This window comes from Rhynchophorus ferrugineus, unplaced genomic scaffold, assembly GCF_030347505.1.
Source record: "Rhynchophorus ferrugineus isolate W39M unplaced genomic scaffold, kcgeb_rfMv2 rfM8, whole genome shotgun sequence".
NCBI classification, from domain to species: Eukaryota; Metazoa; Arthropoda; class Insecta; order Coleoptera; family Curculionidae; genus Rhynchophorus; species Rhynchophorus ferrugineus.
Window position 1 is genome coordinate 20,779,153 of NW_027472587.1, and position 23,054 is coordinate 20,802,206.

The window sequence follows — 23,054 nt, forward strand, 5'->3', positions numbered from 1 at the left end:
ACTCACTGTTGTCTAAGCAATGTAGGTGTGTTCCTAACGTCAAAGATCATATCTATCAAAACAATGTGCGTGTGTGCGTTGGAGCACAGAATACATAGTTGGAGGAGTTTAATGTCGCGTTCCGAAACTCGCGTTTCTTTTGTATTAGTTTCGGCACGCGAGATAAAATGCATCAGTTTCCACGTCATTACATCAGTCAAACAAAAATCGCGTTACCAACAGTGTTTTATTATTTTTAATATCCAAATTTTAAATAAATAAAACAATTCGTACGGCTTAAAAGGATTTGACTTCAAGTCATATCAAATTTAAAAAAAAAAGTTGTCTGTTACCTAATCTACTGAGTTTGCTTTTGTCAACTGATACACGAAACAAATTCGTATATAGTGTTTTGTGCAGAGTGTTTAGTTAGTTAGTGTTTGTTTAGTTCGTGATTAGTGAAAAAATAATTTATATTTGATATGCCTCCTATAAGACGAAGCAATTTAGGTAGAAGAACCAGAAATGCTATAAACCAAGCTAATTACCGATCTAATCGTACTGCACAAGAACCTGACGACGGAAATGAACGTGAAAGAATTCGGATATCACAAACGCGTGAAGCGCGAGCGCGACATTCAACTAATAATCGCGCAAGTTTGAATCGAGCTGCTTTCAGTTACGATGTGTCAATTGACTACAGTAACTGCCAATGTGTTGTTATTGGTTCTATGAACTTGGTTTGCTCACACTGTAAGGCATTAAAATACAAAAACGAAGCCAATGGATTGTGTTGCGCAAATGGTAAAGTGAAATTCATACCATTGGATCCACCACCAGAACCATTGTACTCATTGGTTTCAGGAATAGGAACAGATTCTATACACTTTTTGACACATATCCAACAATATAACAATTGCTTTCAAATGACTTCATTTGGGGCAACAAATGCAGTTCGGGAAAATTTTATGCCAACTTTCAAGGTATGTATTATAGCAGTTACTCATAATTATTTTAGCGAACAAAATTTTCTGTCACCAAAGTTAAGATGTGTTACTAATCTTCAAGTTCTTAATCATTACGAAATATATCACTTAGTCATCATATTATATGGTGATTCAGTTTCAGTGACACTTTTATTATATTTTATATTTGATAGATATTAGTTAAAACTAAATATATACTTTTTAAGATCAAATATTATTTAAGTTTGATCACTGACAATCCATTAATTTATACCACACCATAATATTTTTTTTTATTTACAGATACAAGGGCAAATATATATCACAGAGCAGGTTCACTGTTACCAGTGTCAGATAGCGACAACAAATTCCTACAAATTTATTTTATGGGCAATTCACCACAAGAAATTGATCTGCGTTGTGCACATAACAATTTAGTAAACAGGTCTATTGTAGAACAATTACAAACTTTATTTCATCAACACAATCTATTGATTATATTGTTTAAAACTGCCCTGGATCTGATGCCATCCGATAATCACAAAATTGTAATCAGAGCTGATAAAACACCTGCAGGTCAACATACAAGACGTTTTGTCCAGTTTTAAACAATATAATCATTTAATGCACCAACTATTGATGAAGTTGCTATCGTTGTAGTTGGAGAAAACTTGGAATCCCGTGATATTGTTTTACATCGTCGGAATGATCAATTACAACGTATAAAGGAAACACACCGCTCATATGATGGCTGCAAAAAAACATAGATGTAAATGAATTAAATTTCAAAATTCAAGAACAAATTACAGGCGAATTGAGGATATATAAATCAGTTGATTCGGCTACTAATCAAGATGATGTAGTCAACTATCCACCGGAATTTTTAAACTCGCTGGATTTGCCAGGATTGCCACTTCACAATCTTCAATTAAAGGACATAGGCATATATATTTTATGCCCGTGCAAAGTCGGAGCGGGCCGCTATGTTTTTATATACAACGTTCATATTTTTTCTGTAGTGTATTTAATTTAGTATCAGCATTGCACCCGTGCGAAGCCGGGGCGGGTCGCTAGTAATTTTTAAAATATGTTACTAACAGGAATTTTTTTAAAACTGAATTTCTCACTCATTTCTCCAGCTCCAGCTATGATGAACGTGCGATGCGTACAAGGGAAAAAGTTAAAAGCCACACGGTAGATACGCTGCCACCAAAAGACGTTCATATATACTTCCAAGTAATCCATCGATCATAACTATACACCAGTAACATGGCCACTTTGGCGTTAGTTTCTGGCTTATAAAATAGTTAAAATTTATATTTATAGTTGCAACCATAAATCCATTATCCTTGATTTTCCATAATTTAAGGATTATGTCACTCAATGAAAACATGATTAAAATCGATCCAGTATTTTTGGTTCATTCATTACTGCCCTTGGCCTGCACACATTAAATTTCGAGTAAAACAATTCCTCTTCCCCAAATTTTAAATTTGTAATATCTCCGAAAATATTTGTTTAATTTACATGCTGTAAGGAACCATATTGATCTATATTAATTGCACACTGTATTTAAGGTACTTAATTCGATAAGGATTAATGCCGTATTGCTTAAAATAGCTTCGTAAATAAGCCATTTTCTCACGTAAAAAGTAAACAATAAAAATGGTTAATGTGGGTTATCCCTAAAAGATAAACATATACCATCGCGGACTTTTTTGTAGACCTTTTTATGGTGTACAATACTGTAGTACATTAATTTGATCTAACTCGTAGGGTTAGGCAGCGTTTTTGCTAATTGCTAAATAAGCCTAAAAAAATAGGTTAATTTACGACATCACGTTAGAAACCTCTAAAATTAGCAATGTTGCCTTAGTATATTATGCATGTATTATACATATAAACCTTCCTCTTGAATCACTCTATCTATTGAAAAAAACCGCATCAAAATCCGTTGCGTAGTTTTAAAGATTTAAGCGCGCATAGGGATATAGGGACAGAAAAGGCGACTTTGTTTTATACTATGTAGTGATGTATTCTATAGCTATTTGACAAGGATTTTCGTTCTTCTTCCCAAATGGTCTCTTGGTGCAGAGCTGTCTCTTTGTGAAAATCAGGAAAAAATGTCCTTGATAAATAACCGTTTATCAGTTTATTGTGAGACGAAAAGTTTAAACCAGTGTGTACAGTGCACAGGTGAAGAACCAGTCACAACAAGGTTCCTGGGCGACAGGTGGATAAAAATGGCGTACGAGCTCTCGTTATCTCGTTGTGTCAGCTGTCACAAGAGGCGTATTCGTATGAGTGACGATCTGAGATTCCGGGAGGCTTTTCAAACGGTCGCTTGCAATGCGGACCCGACCTGGTCGTCTAGCGAAGAGGACGCATATCAGAAGGCGAATATGGTAAGCCTTTGAGCATCGTTGCCACTCTATAGTCCGGTCGTTTTGAGGATAATAATTTTTTTACTGCGTCTTATATTATATACGCTTAGTACAACCCTTACAAATTTATTTATTGCTACTTTTCTGTTGTACTTGCATTAATTCACGAGCAAGGCTAGTACGGGATTAAAACATCAGTATGTTTTTCCCAAATTAAATTAAAACTACTTTCCAATCCACCAGCGTTGCCAACTTTTGTACTTAATGTAGATGTAATAGTGGTGGCCTAAAGGGTTGTAGCGGTCGCTGCAGTATATTGACATTGGATGTCTTGTTAGGACAGATTAGATGGTGGTCCGAATTACCATCATACTTTTTGAGCCTCATACAAAGTTCGGATCGATTATTTTTCACATGCTGTTTCCATTTGAGCTTAGCATCCAGTATATTGTGTCCTTGTAGTAACTCACTGTTATACTTCGTGGACCAAATGTCACAAAATGTTGTATTTACCAAGTATACCGTTTTTTTTTTCTGAAAAAAAAACTGTTATTTTGAATATACTAATCATTAATCACTAATCATCACATCTTTCATTGTATATATTTTTATATTATTCATTTAAATAAGGAATCTCGTCTTTGTGCAATAATTTACGTAAAGAAGGGAGCAAATTAATTGAACAGGTCAATTGAAAAGTCCCCGGCCTGACACATAGAGGGCGCTACTAGAATTAAATCCATATGTTTTTTAGTTAGCCATAACCCTCAAAAGATGCGTGTATAAATTTGACAGCTGTCGGATAATTAGTTTGTGAATTATAGCCTTTTGAGTGAAGCAACTTTTGTTATTGTGAAAAAAATGGATAAAAAGGAATTTCGCGTGTTGATAAAATGTTGCTTTTTGAAGGGAAAAAATATAGTTGAAGCAAAAACTTGGCTTGATGCCGAGTTTCCGGACACTGCCGCAGGAAAATCAACCATCAAAGCTTGGTATGCTAAGTTTAGACGTGGTGAAATAAGCACCGAAGACGGTGAGCGCAGTGAACGCCCCAAAGAGGTTGTTACCGACGAAAACATTAAAAAAATCAACGAAATGATTTTGAATGACCGTAAATTGAAACTGAATGAATCAGCAGACACTCTAAAGATATCAACTGAACATGTACGTCATATCATTCACGAATATTTGGGTATGAGAAAGTTTTGTGCAAAGTGGATGTCGTGTGAGCTCACTTTTGACCAAAAAACAACGAGTTGATGATTCGGACCATTGTTTGAAGATGATCTAGCGTAATAAACCCGAGTTTTTGCGTCGATATGTGACAATGGATAAAACATGGCTCCATCATTTCACTCCGAGGTCCAATCGACAATCATCTGAGTGGACTGCACACGATGAACCCGCTCCAAAGCGTGGGAAAACGCAATAGTCGGCTGGCAAGTTTATGGTGTCTGTATTTTGGGATGCGCATGGAATAATTTTCATTGACTATCTTGAAAAAGGAAGTACCATTAACAGCGGCTATTACATAGCGTTATTGGGCCGTTTAAAGGACGAAATCGTCGAATAACGGCCGCATTTGAAGAAAAAGAAAGTGCTGCTTCACCAAGACCAGGCACCGTGTCACAAAACGATGGCAAAAATCCATGAATTGGGCTTCGGATTGCTTCCTCATTCACCGTATTCTCCAGATCTTCCCCCCAGCGGCTATTTTCTGTTCTCAGATCTCAAAAGAATGCTCGCTGGGAAGAAATGTTCGTCGAATGAAGAGGTGAACTACGGAACTGAGGCCTATCTTGAAGCAAAGGACAGATCGTACTACAAAAATGGTATCGAGAAGTTGGAGAGTCGCTATAATCAGTGTATCACCCTTGAAGGCAATTATGTTGAATAAAAGAAACTAATTTTGCCACAAAAAAGTGTTTTACTATAGTAGGCCGGGGACTTTTCAATAGACCTGTTATTTTATCACAACACCTACTGTAGTGTGCTAAGGTTTCGTCGCGGGATGTAACAATTCGGACCGGACTATCCTGCAAGTTTGTTTTCTTTTGTTGTTGTTGCAGGCGCTGTACCTCAGAGAGAGACAGGCTCAGGTACAGGCCACCAGGTGGGTGAGGCTCAGTCCCCGGACGGTACGCGATTCGATTCCGGAGAGCCGGCTGGCTCTCTACGCCAACTTCGAGTACGACGAGGCCAGGGAGTTGTCGTACGCGCCGGCCACCGTCCGCTTTCAGCGGCTGTACGGCAGCTTCGCGGGCGAGGCCGTCAAGGAGCCGTGGATGCTGAGGGAGATCGACGATCTGCTGCTGGGTTTCTTGACTTACCGTAGGTGCAGCTTCCTATATTAGATATACACGCGAAACGATATTTGACAGCGTTTTTTTTCCGTTATCCGATTCATAAAGAAATACCTTTTAAAAATTATTTAATGGCTTATAAATTATTTCTCATGTAGAGTCAACGGTTTTTAATATATATACAAAATATGTATTTAAGCTATTGTAGCTCAGAAATACACTTTCGTCGTATTTTCGGAATCTTTCGGTTTTTAACAAAACTGCCTGTATCACCTTATTCGTCGTCCATTTTTACATAAGTCTTGATATTTTCATCGACCTATCTTGCCTCCTATCCGAATTACTGTAAAAAGTTTGAAAAATGGACAAAAATCGCAATTTTTCCTGAGTAAATGGAAATAATGGAAAAACGTTTTATGTCAGCACATGAATTAAAAATGTTATATTTTACGAATATTACGGTGAAAATGGTGTAATAATATTATTTTTCATGTAGAGCGAACCGTTTTTGAGAAATATACAAAATATGGATTTAAGCGATTTTAACTCAGAAATACACTTTCGTCGTATTTTCAGAATCTTTCGGTTTTTAACAAAACTGCCTATATCACTTTATTCGCCGTCCATTTTTACATAAGTCTTGATATTTTCATCGACCTATCTTGACTCCTATCCGAATTACTGTAAAAAGTTTGAAAAATGGACAAAAATCGCAATTTTTCCTGAGTAAATGGAAATAATGGAAAAACGTTTTATGTCAGCACATGAATTAAAAATGTTATATTTTACGAATATTACGGTGAAAATGGTGTAATAATATTATTTTTCATGTAGAGCGAACCGTTTTTGAGAAATATACAAAATATGGATTTAAGCGATTTTAACTCAGAAATACACTTTCGTCGTATTTTCAGAATCTTTCGGTTTTTAACAAAACTGCCTATATCACTTTATTCGCCGTCCATTTTTACATAAGTCTTGATATTTTCATCGATCTATCTTGCCTCCTATCCGAATTACTGTAAAAAGTTTGAAAAATGGACAAAAATCTCAATTTTTCCTGAGTAAATGGAAATAATGTAAAAACGTTTTATGTCAGCACATGAATTGAAAATGTTATATTTTACGAATATTACGGTGAAAAGTGGTGTAATAATATTATTTTTCATGTAGAGCGAACCGTTTTTGAGATATATACGAAATATGGATTTAAGCGATTTTAGCTCAGAAATACACTTTCGTCGTATTTTCAGAATCTTTCAGTTTTATCAATACTGCCTATATCATTTTATTCGCCGTCCATTTTTACATAAGTCTTGATATTTTCATCGACCTATCTTGACTCCTATCCGAATTACTATAAAAAGTTTGAAAAATGGACAAAAATCGCAATTTTTCCTGAATAAATGGAAATAATGGAAAAACGTTTTATGTCAGCACATGAATTAAAAATGTTATGTTTTACGAATATTACGGTGAAAAATGGTGTAATAATATTATTTTTCATGTAGAGCGAACCGTTTTTGAGATATATACAAAATATGGATTTAAGCGATTTTAGCTCAGAAATACACTTTCGTCGTATTTTCAGAATCTTTCGGTTATATCAATACTGCCTATATCACTTTATTCACCGTCCATTTTTACATAAGTCTTGATATTTTCATCGACCTATCTTGACTCCTATCCGAATTACTATAAAAAGTTTGAAAAATGGACAAAAATCGCAATTTTTCCTGAGTAAATGGAAATAATGGAAAAACGTTTTATGTCAGCACATGAATTAAAAATGTTATGTTTTACGAATATTACGGTGAAAAATGGTGTAATAATATTATTTTTCATGTAGAGCGAACCGTTTTTGAGATATATACAAAATATGGATTTAAGCGATTTTAGCTCAGAAATACACTTTCGTCGTATTTTCAGAATCTTTCGGTTTTATCAATACTGCCTATATCACTTTATTCGTCGTCCATTTTTACATAAGTCTTGATATTTTCATCGACCTATCTTGACTCCTATCCGAATTACTGTAAAAAGTTTGAAAAATTGACAAAAATCACAATTTTTCCTGAGTAAATGGAAATAATGGAAAAACATTTTATGTCAGGACATGAATTAAAAATGTTATATTTTACGAATATTACGGTGAAAAATGGTGTAATAATATTATTTTTCCTGCAAGATAGATATATACAAAATATGGATTTAAGCGATTTTAGCTCAGAAATACACTTTCGTCGTATTTTCAGAATCTTTCGGTTTTTAACAAAACTGCCTATATCACTTTATTCGTCGTCCATTTTTACATAAGTCTTGATATTTTCACCGACCTATCCGAATTACTATAAAAAGTTTGAAAAATTGACAAAAATCGCAATTTTTCCTGAATAAATGGAAATAATGGAAAAACGCTTTATGTCAGCCTTTGACAGTCGTGATTTTGATCATGTCTTTGATTCAAATTAAAGTTGCAATAAAAAGTTTGAAAATGGACAAAAATCGCAATTTTTCCTGAGTACATATATGGAAAAAAAAAGGGAAAACACTAGGTCACCAAATAAATTGAAAATGTTATATTTTATTAATATTACGGTAAAAAATGCTCTAATAGCTTTATCTTTGATATAGAGCAAACAGTTTTTGAGTTATGTACTAAAAATGGATTTAAGCGATTTTAGCTCAGAAATACACTTTCGTCGTATTTTCAGAATCTTTCTATTTTACAACAAAACTATTCGTACCACCTTATTCGCTGTCTAATTTTGCATAAATGTTGATATTTTTATCGACGTATATATATATATACATATATATATATATATATATATATATATATATATTTATATATATTCTATATATATAAATGTTTTTCTTACAGGTACCTATAATAAAGATTTAAATACAACTACAGAATGGCTGTGTAGTATATAATAAACAAAGAAACTTTCTCTGCGGTTCTGCCTTTTTGTTTTCTTATACTTACACCTATTATTTTAATATTGTTCTATATAAAACATCATTATGTTAAGATATTTGACAAAAAAATACGCTATATTATCGACGTGGCAATATCTCGGGATAAAATAAAAGATATATCTCAAAGACCTACTGAAAGTATACTTTTCCGGATGTTGCCTTGCCTCGTTTGTTCGTATATGAACATCTGGAATGAATTTCTCAACTCCTGATAATTCATTCCCCGTTAGTATAGAATATAAATGATCCAAAGGACCTTCATGTCCATCTTCCTCACAATTTCCTAAAGGCCAATGAGATGAAAAAAGTAACTTGTGATGAGCGCTTTCGGATGTATATTCCTGATACCGTGAACTCTAATAGTTTTTGTTAAATAAGGTCAATAGAAAAGTCCCCGGCCTGACACATAGATGGCGTTACTAGAATTAAATCCATATGTTTTTTAATTAGCTCTATCCCTCAAAGGATGCGTGTATAAATTTGACAGCTGTCGGATAATTAGTTTGTGAATTATAGCATTTTGAGTGAAGAAACTTTTGTTATTGTAACAAAAAATAGATAAAAAGAAATTTCACGTGTTTATAAAATATTGCTTTTTGAAGGGAAAAAATACAGTTGAAGCAAAAACTTGGCTTGATGCCGAGTTTTCGGATACTGTCCCAGGAAAATCAACCATCAAGGATTGGTATGCTAAGTTTAGACGTGATGGAATGAGCTCCGAAGACGGTGAACGCAGTGGACGCCCAATAGAGGTTGTTACCGACGAAAACTTTTAAGAAATCCACAAAATGATTTTGAATGACCGTAAATTGAAATTGAATGAAATAGTAGACACTCTAGAGATATCAACTGAACGTTTACATCATGCCATTCACGAATATTTGGGTATGAGAAGGCTCTGTGCAAAGTTGGTGCCGCCCGAGCTCACTTTTGACCAAAAACAACGACGAGTTGATGATTCGGAGCAGTGTTTAAAGATGATCAAGCGTAATAAACCCGACTTTTTGTGTCAGTATGTTACAATGGATGAAATATGGCTCCATCATTTTACTCCGAAGTCCAATCGACGGTCATCCGAGTGGACTGCACACGATGAATCCGCTCGAAAGTGTATATAAACCGAATCAGTATATAAAATTCGATTTGAGTTTGCATGGGTGGGCCATGTTGCCAAATGTCTACAAAATTCCTCAAAATATTAGTGATGGCAATTAAAGGTTATAAACAGGCGAATGTTGTAAAGCAAAAGTTATATGTGATGCGGAAACATTACGACGTGCTGACGTCATAAATGTTGATCACGTGTATTTGCTGATTTAATGGACGGACTATATAACAAATTGTGATCAACCTACCACGTTTACAATTTTCCACTTCCATTGCAACTTGAAAGAAGTAGCATTTCTGTGTCTTGTAAACATTTTCAAAATTGCACGTTTAGGAAACTCGAGCCAAGAGGCGAAGGACTGCGTCGAGAACCACCAGGACCTGCCCTGCGCAAACGCGTGCTGCGAGCTGTCCTACGAGTCGCCCCTCTTCAAGGCACACACCTTCGAGGAGATGGCCATGAAGTTCAAGATCAGTAAGTCTGTCGTGTTCGTCGATCGAGCGTTCTCATCGGCGCCATATTTCGACAGCTTCCAAGTCCCTGAGGAAGCTGTGGGACGTGCAGTTCTTTCCCTATTTCGGCTGGCACCCCTGCACCCACACCAAGACCCTGAACGTATTCAAGTCGCCCGTGGAGCAGATGTTCAGCTCAACACTGACGCAGATCGACACCTACGGATGTGTGGAGACCACCCAGGATAGCGACTGGTCGTTTACGCAGCTCAAGGTGAGTAGATATCATTTTCTTGAGGAATTATCTTGTTTTATCATTCAGGATTTCATCCGTGATCTACTAAAGACCTATTTTTGCATAACGTACTTTTTAATGTTGGGAACTATCGACTGAAATGACCGTCGACTGTTTAGTAATTGACTATTTGTGACGACTTTTTACTATCGACTGTTTCAGTCGCTATTTTGGGTCCTACTGATTTTGTTACTATTTACTATCGACTGTTTCAGTCGTGTACTTTTAATTACTATTTTTGGTTCTATTAGTTTCATTCGACTGATTTTTAACGTTCTGGCTCTGTCGTCCGAGCTGCGACCATGACAAAAATATACCCATTTTAAGCTTGCATAGATTTATATGTAATTTATATAGCTTTATTAATTTTTTGGTAGTTTATAAATATTGTATATTAATATTATTGCATTTTGGTACGATATTTTTCAAGATTGTTAATGTAATAGGGTAAAATACTTTTGACTGTTTTTATGGCAATAATCACTACATAGTATAAAACAAAGTCGCCTTTTCTGTCCCTATATCCCTATGTGCGCTTAAATCTTTAAAACTACGCAACGGAATTTGATGCGGTTTTTTTCAATAGATAGAGTGATTCAAGAGGAAGGTTTATATGTATAATACATGCATAATATACTAAGGCAACATTGTTAATTTTAGAGGTTTCTAACGTGATGTCGTAAATTAATCTATTTTTTTAGGCTTATTTAGCAATTAGCAAAAACGCTGCCTAACCCTACGAGTTAGATCAAATTAATGTACTACAGTATTGTACACCATAAAAAGGTCTACAAAAAAGTCCGCGATGGTATATGTTTATCTTTTAGGGATAACCCACATTAACCATTTTTATTGTTTACTTTTTACGTGAGAAAATGGCTTATTTACGAAGCTATTTTAAGCAATACGGCATTAATCCTTATCGAATTAAGTACCTTAAATACAGTGTGCAATTAATATAGATCAATATAGTTCCTTACAGCATGTAAATTAAACAAATATTTTCGGAGATATTACAAATTTAAAATTTGCGATTAAAAATGTGTAATGTAATAAAAATTGTATGAATTTAGATATTCCAAAGATAGCAGGAAATCTTCATAGTAAGTATAGGGGAAGAGGAATTGTTTTACTCCAAATTTAATGCGTGCAGGCCAAGGGTAGTAATGAATGAACCAAAAATACTGGATCGATTTTAATCATGTTTTCATTGAGTGACATAGGCATATATATTTTATGCCCGTGCAGTCGGAGCGGGCCGCTATGTTTTTATATACAACGTTCATATTTTTTCTGTAGTGTATTTAATTTAGTATCAGCATTGCACCCGTGCGAAGCCGGGGCGGGTCGCTAGTAGGTAATATTTCGATCCCTCCCTCGATTTTTGTTAAAAATATTTCAGTTCAATACTAAATAAAGCATTTATATAATTTCATTCAGATCATTTTTAATTACTCATGGATTACTTTTTTTTCTACGATTAGGTGTAAGTTTAATTTTTATTTAGTATTTATGGTTATTGTACATCTTTAGTTTTTAGGTTTTGTTTAAGTTCTATTGTACTGTCTATGTTTATTATAGTATATTATTTAAAAATAACAATTAACACATTAAAATTCAATAAAACATTTGTGGAGTATTGTTCCATTCCATAGAAAAATTCCATTCCTTTTTACAGATCCACGGAACATTCAAATATAAAAATAATTTTACTTCGTTTAACATTAAAATATAAATTGCATGTTATGTATTATTATTATAATAGTATTCAGTAATTATCTTTTTCCTTTTCTTTTTTAAAGTTAGTTCGTGAAGGAATGTATACATCTTCGTCTCGCTTATACTACCTTTAGAAAATATAACCACATGTAAAATTAACTGCCCCAAGCAATTATCTCCGTTCTTTCCTCTCTGACAATTTATACAGGAAAGGATTCATACATCTTCGTCTGACATCACGATAAAAATACAGTCAAACCGTGCATTTGACTCTAAATAGTAATTTCTGTTTTCAGTCGCTAATTACTTTTTGACTATAGACTGTTTCGGCTGTTTTGAAACTATCGATTGTTTCGACCGTCTTCAGTCGATAGTTCCCAGCGCTAATAATTTTCAATCGCCATGTTGATGTTTTGTTAGGTACTTGCATGTACGAGTGTCGCTATTATATTTTAAATAGCTTAACTGTTGCATCAACTACTCCTTCATATGCAAAAAAAGTTATTTGGTGCTAAATTAAGGCTGTACGGTAGGTAGGGGCATCAATCCTTCCTTTTGGGCAGTCGAATAGGTATTTATTTCATCCAATGTATAAAAGTTTGCATTGTCGTTTTGGGGAATGGTTGTGTACCATTCAGAATGCATTGCCCTACGGTGCTTTAGTGACACGGTTGCCAAATGTCCCGTCATTTCAAAAAAAGAAACTTCGAAGTACTTTATGGACACTTTGACATCAACTTTGACTCGTCATGAAAGACCCATACAGTGGTACAATAAATGATAAAACATTCTGACGAAGGTTATGTTTATGAAACTTCTAATTGGAAACGTCAGATAGCGCCTAACAACACTTAGCGACTATCTAATGGGGAAAATGTGACATACCAGTGTTGCCAGTGTAACTCAACTGTTACCATTAATTCGACGGTTTTGACAGCCCTCTAATGATAATTTCCGCTACTCCCAGGGTACTCGCTAGACATACTTGATCTACCGACTATATAAATAAGGCAAAGTATGAAGACCGTTCTTTGTTAAATCAACAGGGACTATCTCAAAGCTTCAAGGACCAAAACAACTGGATATTCCAGCACCAGAATTCGTGGCTGGAGTCCACCAAAGCCGACGCCGTCGATATGTCCACGAACAAGAGGCTGTACTCGGCCGTGCTGCAGGGTACGAGCACCAACACTCGCAGGAACACTAGCGTCCAGTTCCCGACGGTTCGGGCATGGGATTTGTCTCATACCAGCGACGCGGGAACAGACACGGGCACCAGATCTCCCGCCCCCTGTTTGGAGAATCAACGCAAATCCCCGGAGAGCTGCTATAAGTTCCCGACGTCCTGCAGCTCTCACTTCCACCAGAGGCTCAACGCCTCCCCCGGCCCCCTGCTCGGAGGCTACCAGTGTCTTCCCTCGACCGCCGGCAGCGGCCTTTTCTCGCGTCCCCTGTTCCTGCCCGCGACCGGGATGCTCAACATCCGCCATACCGCCTATTTTCCCCAACTGGTGCTCCAGAATCCCGCTCCGTACCCGCCGGTACCCTTCATGGGATACGGACGACCCATGTTGTTCCCCCACCGGCCCCCCGTGGTCATCCCCCCATCGAACTGGTTCCTACAGCAATCGATGAAAACCTCGGTCGGGCTATTGGCAACCAGGAATACACCGGCTCCGCACGGTCCCCAATACAGGCAACCCATCAAGCCCAAGGAAGATGCGACGCCCTGCGATTTCGACAATATCGCCGTCAAAACGGTTCACGCCGTCCTAGACGATCCGGAACCCTTCGTTCCCGTCGCCGATAGCGTTTCCGACGACCTGGAACTGCAGGCGCTGGAGCAGTACAGCGCGTCCAGCGATAACATGCTCTCGGACCTGGAGAGACAGGCCGCCGAACAGTACGACGTCTCGTCGGAAAACTGGCTTCGCCCCCCGAGAAACGATGAGATGTTCTTCGGGGGGTGGCGCCTTCTTGTAACCCGAATGAAAAACATAGAACTAAAATCCAAGGTGATTTGAATCTGTATTTGTCAATTATTCCTTATTAAAATACGTTTACTGATTGAAGAATTCGCATTTTTTCATAACATTTAATGAACAAGGCATTAAACTTTGTTTTTTGTTTTAAATCCCACCACTACTACAGCTTAGATTTTTCTACTGTCCAGATCTAACGTCCATAGCCAAGTTGTCACTAGTACTGGGCATCATAATCGAGTTTTATCAATAATCGATGTGTTCAAAATAATCGAATGATTAGATTGCAAATAACGAAAATATTTCTGACACAAATATAATCCATTGTCATGAAAATATAACTATTATATCAAGACAAACTACCAGTATTAATCTAAGTTTTATAGATACAAATTATATTTTACTTGTTAATTGTCATAACAAACATAGCCTGCTTAACTGTGAATGTTTATAGTGTTTTCGTCTTTATTTATTGTATATCACATTTCATATTATTTTGTCCTAGCTTAAAATTAGTTATAAACGTTTCATAAAATAAAGCAAACATTCTTTTTTTCTTTAACAGTTTTATTATATAACAGCACAATATAACGTTATTTAATTTTTTTGGTTAATTATTATTAATAGTTATGTTTTAGTGGCAATTAGCCAAAAATATGAAGCTATTAATACTATACAACATATGCAGGCGTATGAATGAAATATGAAATAATACAAAACAATTATGAATTACCTTTCATTTTATAAAATATCTTCAAGACATTTTAAAAAGTAATTTGTGTATATCGCTTTTGGTTTTTTTGTGGTAATTCTATTTAATTTTCATAATTACAATGGAGTTAAATATTTCAATTCGATTTTTATTTTATCCTAATCGATATATTTCGATAACAGCACTCATTCTCAACGCCAACTGTCACCGTCACCTGATTTTTATTTTGATTACGTTTCGGATTGTCTTTATAATATTTCGAAAATGTTAGGATGCTAACAAGTCTGAAGGATAAGTTGCTGACCGTCACCAAAAATGTGGGTTTATTTAGTCCCGATGAGGGTATCGGCAAGGGCACTAATCAAACCAATTGCAGAGCGGGAAGCGGTATTTTGCAACACTATCAGGACTGTTGGTGCGAATTGCACCGTCTGAACGAGGATAATGCCAGAAGCGCAGTAACGGTCGCCGAGAAGATCAAATCGATTACGAGCCGGGTGGATGGCGATCTGGAGAACGTAGTCCAGATCAACCACATCCTGACTAATTCGAGCTTGACGAGGAACATTTCCCAGTGCCTTACTCAGATCAAACAGCTCTATAGTTCCTGTGAGGTAATAGAGCAGAAACTTTTGGAACTCGAGGATGTCATCAACGAGGCCGAATTTAGGAACATAAAAAAGAAACACCTGCATCATCTCGATTGTTACAGGCAGAGGAAAGCTGGTATGTTTTTTTTGTGTGCATTTTAGTGTAGTATAGTTTACTTTACTGTTTTTCTTCAATTAGAATCACTGAAATATCTCCAGCAGTCTCTGGAGGACAACTATCAACAAAAACTGAAAGATCATGATATTAAGAAAAAGTCTCAGTTGGAGGAACGACAGAAAGTCTTCCAGGAAGCCTTCAGAAGCGATCTAGAGACTTACAAACATCTGGGAACAATACCAAGTAAGTAAACACACAAACACTGTAACTAAAATCATTAAGGTATAATTGTGTAGAGGTTAATTTACCCAAACAACAAAACGGGGCCATTCTGGAAGAAATCGAGTTGGATTTCGACCAGAAAGAACTGGACAAGTTTTTCGAGGACGAAAATAACGTTAACGGAGGATTATAACAAATGAACGACGAATGTATGAGATGAGTGCAATATTTTCGTTAAAAAATATAGTTTATATGGTGTATATATATTTTTCTACATGTTATTCATAAATATGGCGTTATTGTTGACATTAAAAGGTAATAAAACAAAGACATATTTGTTCTAGAAAATGTTTTTATTTCATTTGATATTTTCGAACGCACCATTCCATGTACAAAGTCGTATGAGTATGAGATCTAGCAAACATATCTATAAACTCCCAAAAAAATAGCGTAATCACAATTATTATCAATCTTTTTCACTGGAATTTCTTGAACTAGACCAAAACTAGTATTAAAAGGCAATAAAACAAAGTCGTGTGCTTGTTTAAAAAATGTATTTATTTCAATTTATCTTTTCTGAATGCACGATTCTATGTACAAACTTAGATGAGTATGAGATCTAACAAAAATATCACCGAGAAAACTTTGATTTCTTTCTATAAACTCGCGAGAAAAAAATGTAACCACAATTTCATTATAGACTAAACTTTGAAAAACAAAAACTTCATCGTCGTACAAAAGAAAACAAAAATAATAACGGAACGGTTTTTTTTCCTTTGACACATAAAACGAAACGTTAACAGTAGAACAACGCAAAGTGGTGGTGTGAATGCAAAAAATCCCTCGAAAGAGGGCGCACTGCGCGGCATAATTAAACCTAAAACGATTTTTTAAATTTTTTCCCCTATTAAGGGGATGGTTATTAAGTTTTTTTTGGGGGGGACTTTTTTTAAGACTAAAATCAAAATTGTCATATAAAAGTTAATTACTCTAAAGTGATTTTTTCTTTCACAAAACAAAACCCTCGTGAGCCACCGATGACAACAATACACGGTAAGAATTAACAGGTTGGTATTATAATAATTATTATTATTATTACTGTGTTAGAATAAGTTAATTTTATGCTACAAAAAAGAAATATGACTTATAACTTTGGAGGTTTATGAAACCTTATTATCATAATCATAAATACAGGTTATTCCCGCCCCTCACTTGACGTCAGCGGGTGGGAATGTCTCGGCGATTCCTTTCTAGAACAGAGCAGGCTCCGTAAGTGAAAAATCATCGCCCCAATTGATTTAAAACTAAGCACACATAGGGCGTTTTCACACCGGCCGGCACCGACACGACAACGATATCGGTGGACGTGTAATCCCACCTGAACAAATGGAACCCTTTCATACTCGCCGATATGTCGCCAGGCAGCAATCGGTCCACTCGCGTCGGCGTCGATTTTTATTGCGTACAGAGATATTTTTAACGCTAAAGGAGGAAAATGTCTAGCTTTAAATATGATATCCTAACACTAATTGAATTAGTAGAATGAAAGTCTTCTATATGGAACAATAGTAATGATAAAAACAAAATACGGTGCAAGCAGATGTGAAAGCGCCCATACTCGTAATTGTTATACTAGAGTAGCGGGAAACGTCGCGCGGGCCTTGGACACGGCCTACCCGGACGAACCCTCTAAAAATATATATATTTAACCGTAAACACACAATAAATGAACACAGTTCATATAAACTGGCGCGACAGAGAGGTTTTAGTCGTTACCGTTTCCCCTCCTGGATGTCCCTCTCCACCTGAACCAGTCCTATATATATTTATATGTTATATACAAGTTATGTATAAATAGTTGGGATACATAAACCCGCACAAAATGAAATCAAGTAAGCGTAATTTTTTTAAGACTTTTTCTTGGATGATTTTTATGCATTTTTATGGTGTTTTTATATTTGCTCCGTGGTAATCCGTCGGGAATCCACCGTTCCGTCGCAGATTACCGTTATACATATACATATATATACGTATGAGTATAAAAAAGAGAAAGGGAACTCCCTTTACACTTATCATCAGCGTAGTAGCACCTTTCCTAACAAACAAATGAGGCTGTGTGTGTATCTCTGTGTGTTCCTTGTTTTTTTTTTAAGGGGGGGGGGGGATTGGTGAGTGTCTTTTTCCTATTCCGGTCACTGAACTGAATCGATCTAGTAGGCTAGTTCGTCTTTGGGTTGCCAGTACCTATTTGTTAGAATAAGGTAGGTGGCAGAGAGCCTCTGTCACGCCTGCCTGGAGAGCTGGTGATGGCTGGGCCTCCCGTCGCCGTAGATGCTCAGCGAGGCGATGTAGTGGTTGGGCATCACCTGGAACAACGAGAGGTTCGACGAGGGCCCGATTTTAAAACCGGACATGGGCACTTACCTCGAAGATGATGTCCTGATAGCCGTAGCAGAGCGTGCTGCCGAAGGGATTGGTCGTGTTGGTGGAACTGGCCCTGTTCAGCACCACCGGCCTCTCGCTGGGCGTCAGCTTCTTGCACACCTCCGACCAGTTGGAATAGGCCGTCACCGTGGCGCCGCCGAGAGGCAGCTCGAATTCGCTCCGCATGTACATGTTGAAGTTGTAATGGCCCGGGTAGTTTGTGTGCAGCACGAACTTCTTCGCCAAGTGAGAGCGGGCGTCGAAGAGCACGTCCTGCGACAACAAGAATCGATTGTAGTACTATTCGCCGTTTCTGTTGTATATATGTAACGATTAAGAAAAGTATGATCATATAAAGTTACATTATACATTATTTGTAGGGGCAAACAATTAATGTCTCCATTTTATCGGGAGGTACATACGAAAATTTCGCCCTAATATAGATTTACAAAATTCCGAAATAACAAAAATAAGCTGCCCTCTGTATACAGGGTATATTTAGATTTTCGCAAACAGATTTTTCAGATTCATAATCAATTAATTTGGTATCTGTTGAACTCACAACAGCTAAGAAAAACTGTTGTGTTATTAAGAACTGTTCTGTTAATTTAGTGTTTATATTGATAAATACTTACATATTGTTTTATTTACTCTTCAAATATACGTATAATTTTCAACAACTGGCAACGTTGCAAATTGAAATCCTTGTGCGCATGTCAGGATTTCCCAATTGTTTTTTTTGAGGAAAATAGATTTTGAAATTTTATATTGAGTAAACGTAAGTAACATATCAAAAGTTCACTAGGATGAAGAGGTATTCAAAAAATAGTTACGGGTGCTCGAGTGGTACTCACCAATCCCAACGTGAAATAATTGAAGAAATAATCGCTACGGTTCGTGGTCACCCTCCTGTGAGCGTTGGGCGCGTGTATCCGCATCTTGTCTTCGCTCTTGTAGAACACCTTGGAGGGGGCCCCGAGCGCTGATGACACGTCCTGCGCGGACTGGCCCAGCAGCACCTTCCTCTCCACGTGCAGTATGGTCGAATCGATGATCCGATTGTTTGTACCGGCCAGCAGGTGCAGCTTCAGGCCCTTGGTGTAGCCCTCGCCCCGCAGCACCTCGGCCTTTTGCAGGTAGAGCTGGCCGTGGTAGCAGGTCAGCGGCAATTCCGGGGCGGCGGCCTGGTCCACGCTTGACCCTGAGTAAATCGCCAGTCTCGACACCATCTGGGACAGCGTGAAAAAGTAAACAGAATTTTTTTCTGAAGACATCTAGAAGGGTACGCTATGTGTAGAATTGTTTTGCGCGGTACCACCAATGCTGGCGCTGAGATCACAATATCGAGACGTTTGATTGCTTTGTTTATGTCGCCACTTTCCTCTGTGCCTATATATATTCAGTCTCAAAAGTATCCAAGTTATCTAGAAGGATGTGTGGGTGGCTTAGCGTTGTTTTTACCTGATATTAATAGACTATAGTTTACTTTCACTATGAGGGTACCAAACATTGTGTTGAACAAGTAAGTAAAATATTAACGGACACAGACATTGCATGAGGAAACCAAAAGAAACTTTAATACACCTTATTTAAATGGATAACACTAAAGAAATATAAAAAGGAGAAAAGGCACTATAAACAATTTTGATTACATTAACCCACAACCGATGAAATTCCTAATAAAATATTTTCTTTGCAGGTATCTGTAATGCTAAGCAATGAAACGTAGCGATATGGCGTTCTTGGCGCCATCTCTGCCAAGACCACACAAAACAATTCTTAAACAATATGTATGGTATAGACAAAAAGATGTCTCTAAAAATTATAACATCTGATACTTACCGGACTGTTGCCCGGAGGAAACTGTAACGATGCCAGATTATGGGTACTGCCCTTCTGGTACTTCGACTCGACCGGGAAGTAGAAACTGAGGCCGCGGAAATTCAGAGTGAACACCTGTTTCTCGGAATCGTACTCGCCCGGATGGGTGGCGCCGAACGAGTGCTCGATCTGCTCGATAGAGGGCAGCAGTTCGGGCGAGTTGAAGATCAGCCCGCTGGAAAAAAGACGAACGTATTAGGTCACGCCCCGTCCGCGTCCGCCTACGTCGACCCAACCAAATACCGAGCCAATCACAATGCTCGGATAGCCGAGTCGTGAAGTTTCGGGTTTATTCGTTCTGTTTTCTCCACCAAGATTTAGAAATCACTTCACGGCGTATGTAGTATGACATTCTATTGTTTCCTCCAACAATCGATTACCTTAAGTTGCTCTTATGGTTTTAATATTAATTATATTAATAATGTTGCATACCAAGTGTTGCTAATAATTAATAACAAAAGGGCAAAAACCGAGAATGAGGAAGGAATTATGCTTAACTAGAGATAAAAGATAAAATTATAGGGCAAAGTATTTTACGGAAACAGGTTATTGTATAAGAAAACATGTACATATACAGAGGGAACAAAACAGGCCAAATAAAAATTAAGAATAGAAGGAAGGGGAATATTAAAAAAACCGTATGAGTATTAACGCAGAAATAAGATAAAATTAATGCATGATAAGAATGAAGTAAGAAAAATAAAACATCAGAGAGAAAAGTAATTACAATTGTTGCCCACACCCAACAATGGTCACGGTCTATGGAGGAACACTGTAGGGTTAGAAGTCATAATAATATTTTTTTAAATCCCGGATTCCCAATATATAAAAACAATAGATGCGATCCGGCAACATTGCGCAACATAGACTTTTTAATATATTGGTGGTGGTTGTACCTCTATAATTATAAAAGCCATGACTTGCGGGAAAAGTGTGTCAGAAAGTGAAATAAAAACGGGATAGACAGGTCACTTCAAAGTATATATATATTAATAGGTTGTTTCATTCAATAACTTGTTTTGACTCAGAAAACGTGTGAGAAAAAGTGGTTATTTTGATTTGCCTAGCAAAAACGACAGCTTCAGAAGTTCAATAATGAATAATTAGAGTCAAACGGTTCAAGTATTATCTTATCACAAAAAGCCCTCGGATTGATGAAAAATAAAAGGAAGAACTTATAACAACATTGACAATAATAACAATTGATCAATAACAACAATGTCAAGTATCGGAATTCGATGTCAGATAAGCCCACTACAACTGATGCGTTTAAACTTAATGATGCATCAAAGAAAAGTAGAAATACTCTTTGTTTCTCACTTGTCAAAATCGATTGGAACTTGCTCTGTCCAATTGCTACTTATTCCCATCGATGCCGCGATGGTCTGTCAAGGTAATACATGTCATCGAAAAACCCTAATAAAAATCTACAACCACAGCCAAAATATAAAAACTTAAACAATCGGCTCGGTATTTAGTCAAACGAACGTACAAATTCCACTTACCAGTACTTCAACTTGACCAGTTTCATATTATAGACCAGGATGATCTTCAGGCGTTGTGACACGGGATCGAAAAACAACCTGATCCCGTCCTGGGGTAAATTAATAACTAAGTCTATCTCTAAGGGTTTCTGGAAATCAAGCAGATGTCATCATTAATTTACGCGCCGTCGAAACGGGATCGGATCGAGACGAAACAAAATTACGGACGACATTACGACAATAATTAATGAACGTTCCGAACAAATTAGCTCGACGATAAAAACGATTTAAAAACAATAGATAGGGAGCGGAACGATATTTTCGTTGGTTCGTTTAATGTATCGCAACAGAAATACTTACGGCATCGTTATAAAGTACTTGTACACCTTTGATAATACCAATTTGCGCCTGTATGATGGCGACGGCTTGCGAGAAATGCATCCCTGCAACAATAACAACGTGAAACGAGCAAAAACTATCGCACAACAGGTTGCTACAAGTAAATCCTTGTCCTACTCAATGCGTCAGAGTGTCGTTTCACAACAATCACTCCTGCTTCAATGTCACTGTCAGATTTTCGCACTGTTTGTCGTTGGAAAGGTGAAAAAACTCTTTGATAATAAAAAACGGGGGGTTAAATATGTTACGGTCGAGTCTAAAAATAGAGACAGACACAACGGGCAGATCGAGGCGAAGATCTCCCCTTTTTCCTTTCTGCTTTTATATCTGTCAGTGTACTGCGCCGTTATCAAAGGTCAATAGAGTTATTTCACTTTTCCAGAGAAAAAACAGCGGAAAAAACTACCGTACCGACCCGTTAACGAACGATATTTCCGTCAACAACGATAAATATAAATAAAACGCACTTTGACAGTGCCAAAAAACCACAACAAATCAGCTTGCAGTACCCACCTAGAACAAATTCCCATTGTTCGCATCCTAAGGAACGTTCGGGCACAACCTCCAGCGTCAACATCTTCTCCGGGGAACGGTCGACGCCCGTTTTTCGATATTTCCACGACGAATCACTGCGACAAACTCCTGAAAAACGCTCGCAATCTCCCGCAGTTCTTTGTCTCGATTTACTTATATCGCCATTTTGATTGTCAAACTGTCATCGTAAACAGCTGATTGTCATTGGGATACTGAAAAAAACGCCGTATGTCAGGGGGATAAAAAGGCGAGAATCGGACGAATTCGTATCGATTCGTGCCGAAATTGAAAAACAATACATGTAGTGGATAGCGAGGTTGCCGCTCCTTCTAGTGCATATTTATTTAGGTAAAAACCATCAAATTAATTACATACAAAAATAAACATGACATTATTTTAATAAATGAGCCTATAATAATTTGCAACGGAACGTAATGTGAGTGTCAAACGAGAAACTTTTTAAAAAATATATACATAGAACCGGCAACGTCAACAAATCATTGACAAGGTCAATATTATTT

General features: G+C 37.0%; 3 protein-coding genes across 3 annotated transcripts; 2 read left to right on the forward strand and 1 right to left on the reverse strand.

The window, feature by feature from the left end:
• Nucleotides 1-3,023: 3,023 nt before the first annotated feature.
• Nucleotides 3,024-14,262, forward strand: LOC143201720 (uncharacterized). The gene is made up of 5 exons (XM_076412954.1): nucleotides 3,024-3,349; nucleotides 5,398-5,659; nucleotides 10,055-10,195; nucleotides 10,251-10,447; nucleotides 13,234-14,262. Exons 1-5 carry the CDS (start codon nucleotides 3,068-3,070, stop codon nucleotides 14,209-14,211), a joined length of 1,860 nt encoding a protein of 619 aa, XP_076269069.1. The 5' UTR covers nucleotides 3,024-3,067; the 3' UTR covers nucleotides 14,212-14,262.
• An 832-nt stretch (nucleotides 14,263-15,094) lies between these two features.
• On the forward strand, nucleotides 15,095-16,159 carry Dysb (dystrobrevin binding protein dysbindin). Its single transcript, XM_076412989.1, has 3 exons — nucleotides 15,095-15,607; nucleotides 15,671-15,832; nucleotides 15,886-16,159. The coding sequence occupies exons 1-3, from the start codon at nucleotides 15,154-15,156 to the stop codon at nucleotides 16,002-16,004; spliced, it is 735 nt and encodes a 244-aa protein (XP_076269104.1). The 5' UTR covers nucleotides 15,095-15,153; the 3' UTR covers nucleotides 16,005-16,159.
• Nucleotides 16,160-16,348: 189 nt separating this feature from the next.
• On the reverse strand, nucleotides 16,349-22,749 carry LOC143201722 (PHAF1 protein CG7083). The gene is made up of 7 exons (XM_076412957.1): nucleotides 22,513-22,749; nucleotides 21,961-22,043; nucleotides 21,622-21,749; nucleotides 20,078-20,291; nucleotides 19,090-19,464; nucleotides 18,236-18,508; nucleotides 16,349-18,177 (listed from the first exon to the last, which is right to left on the reverse strand). The coding sequence occupies exons 1-7, from the start codon at nucleotides 22,574-22,576 to the stop codon at nucleotides 18,094-18,096; spliced, it is 1,221 nt and encodes a 406-aa protein (XP_076269072.1). The 5' UTR covers nucleotides 22,577-22,749; the 3' UTR covers nucleotides 16,349-18,093.
• Nucleotides 22,750-23,054: the final 305 nt, after the last annotated feature.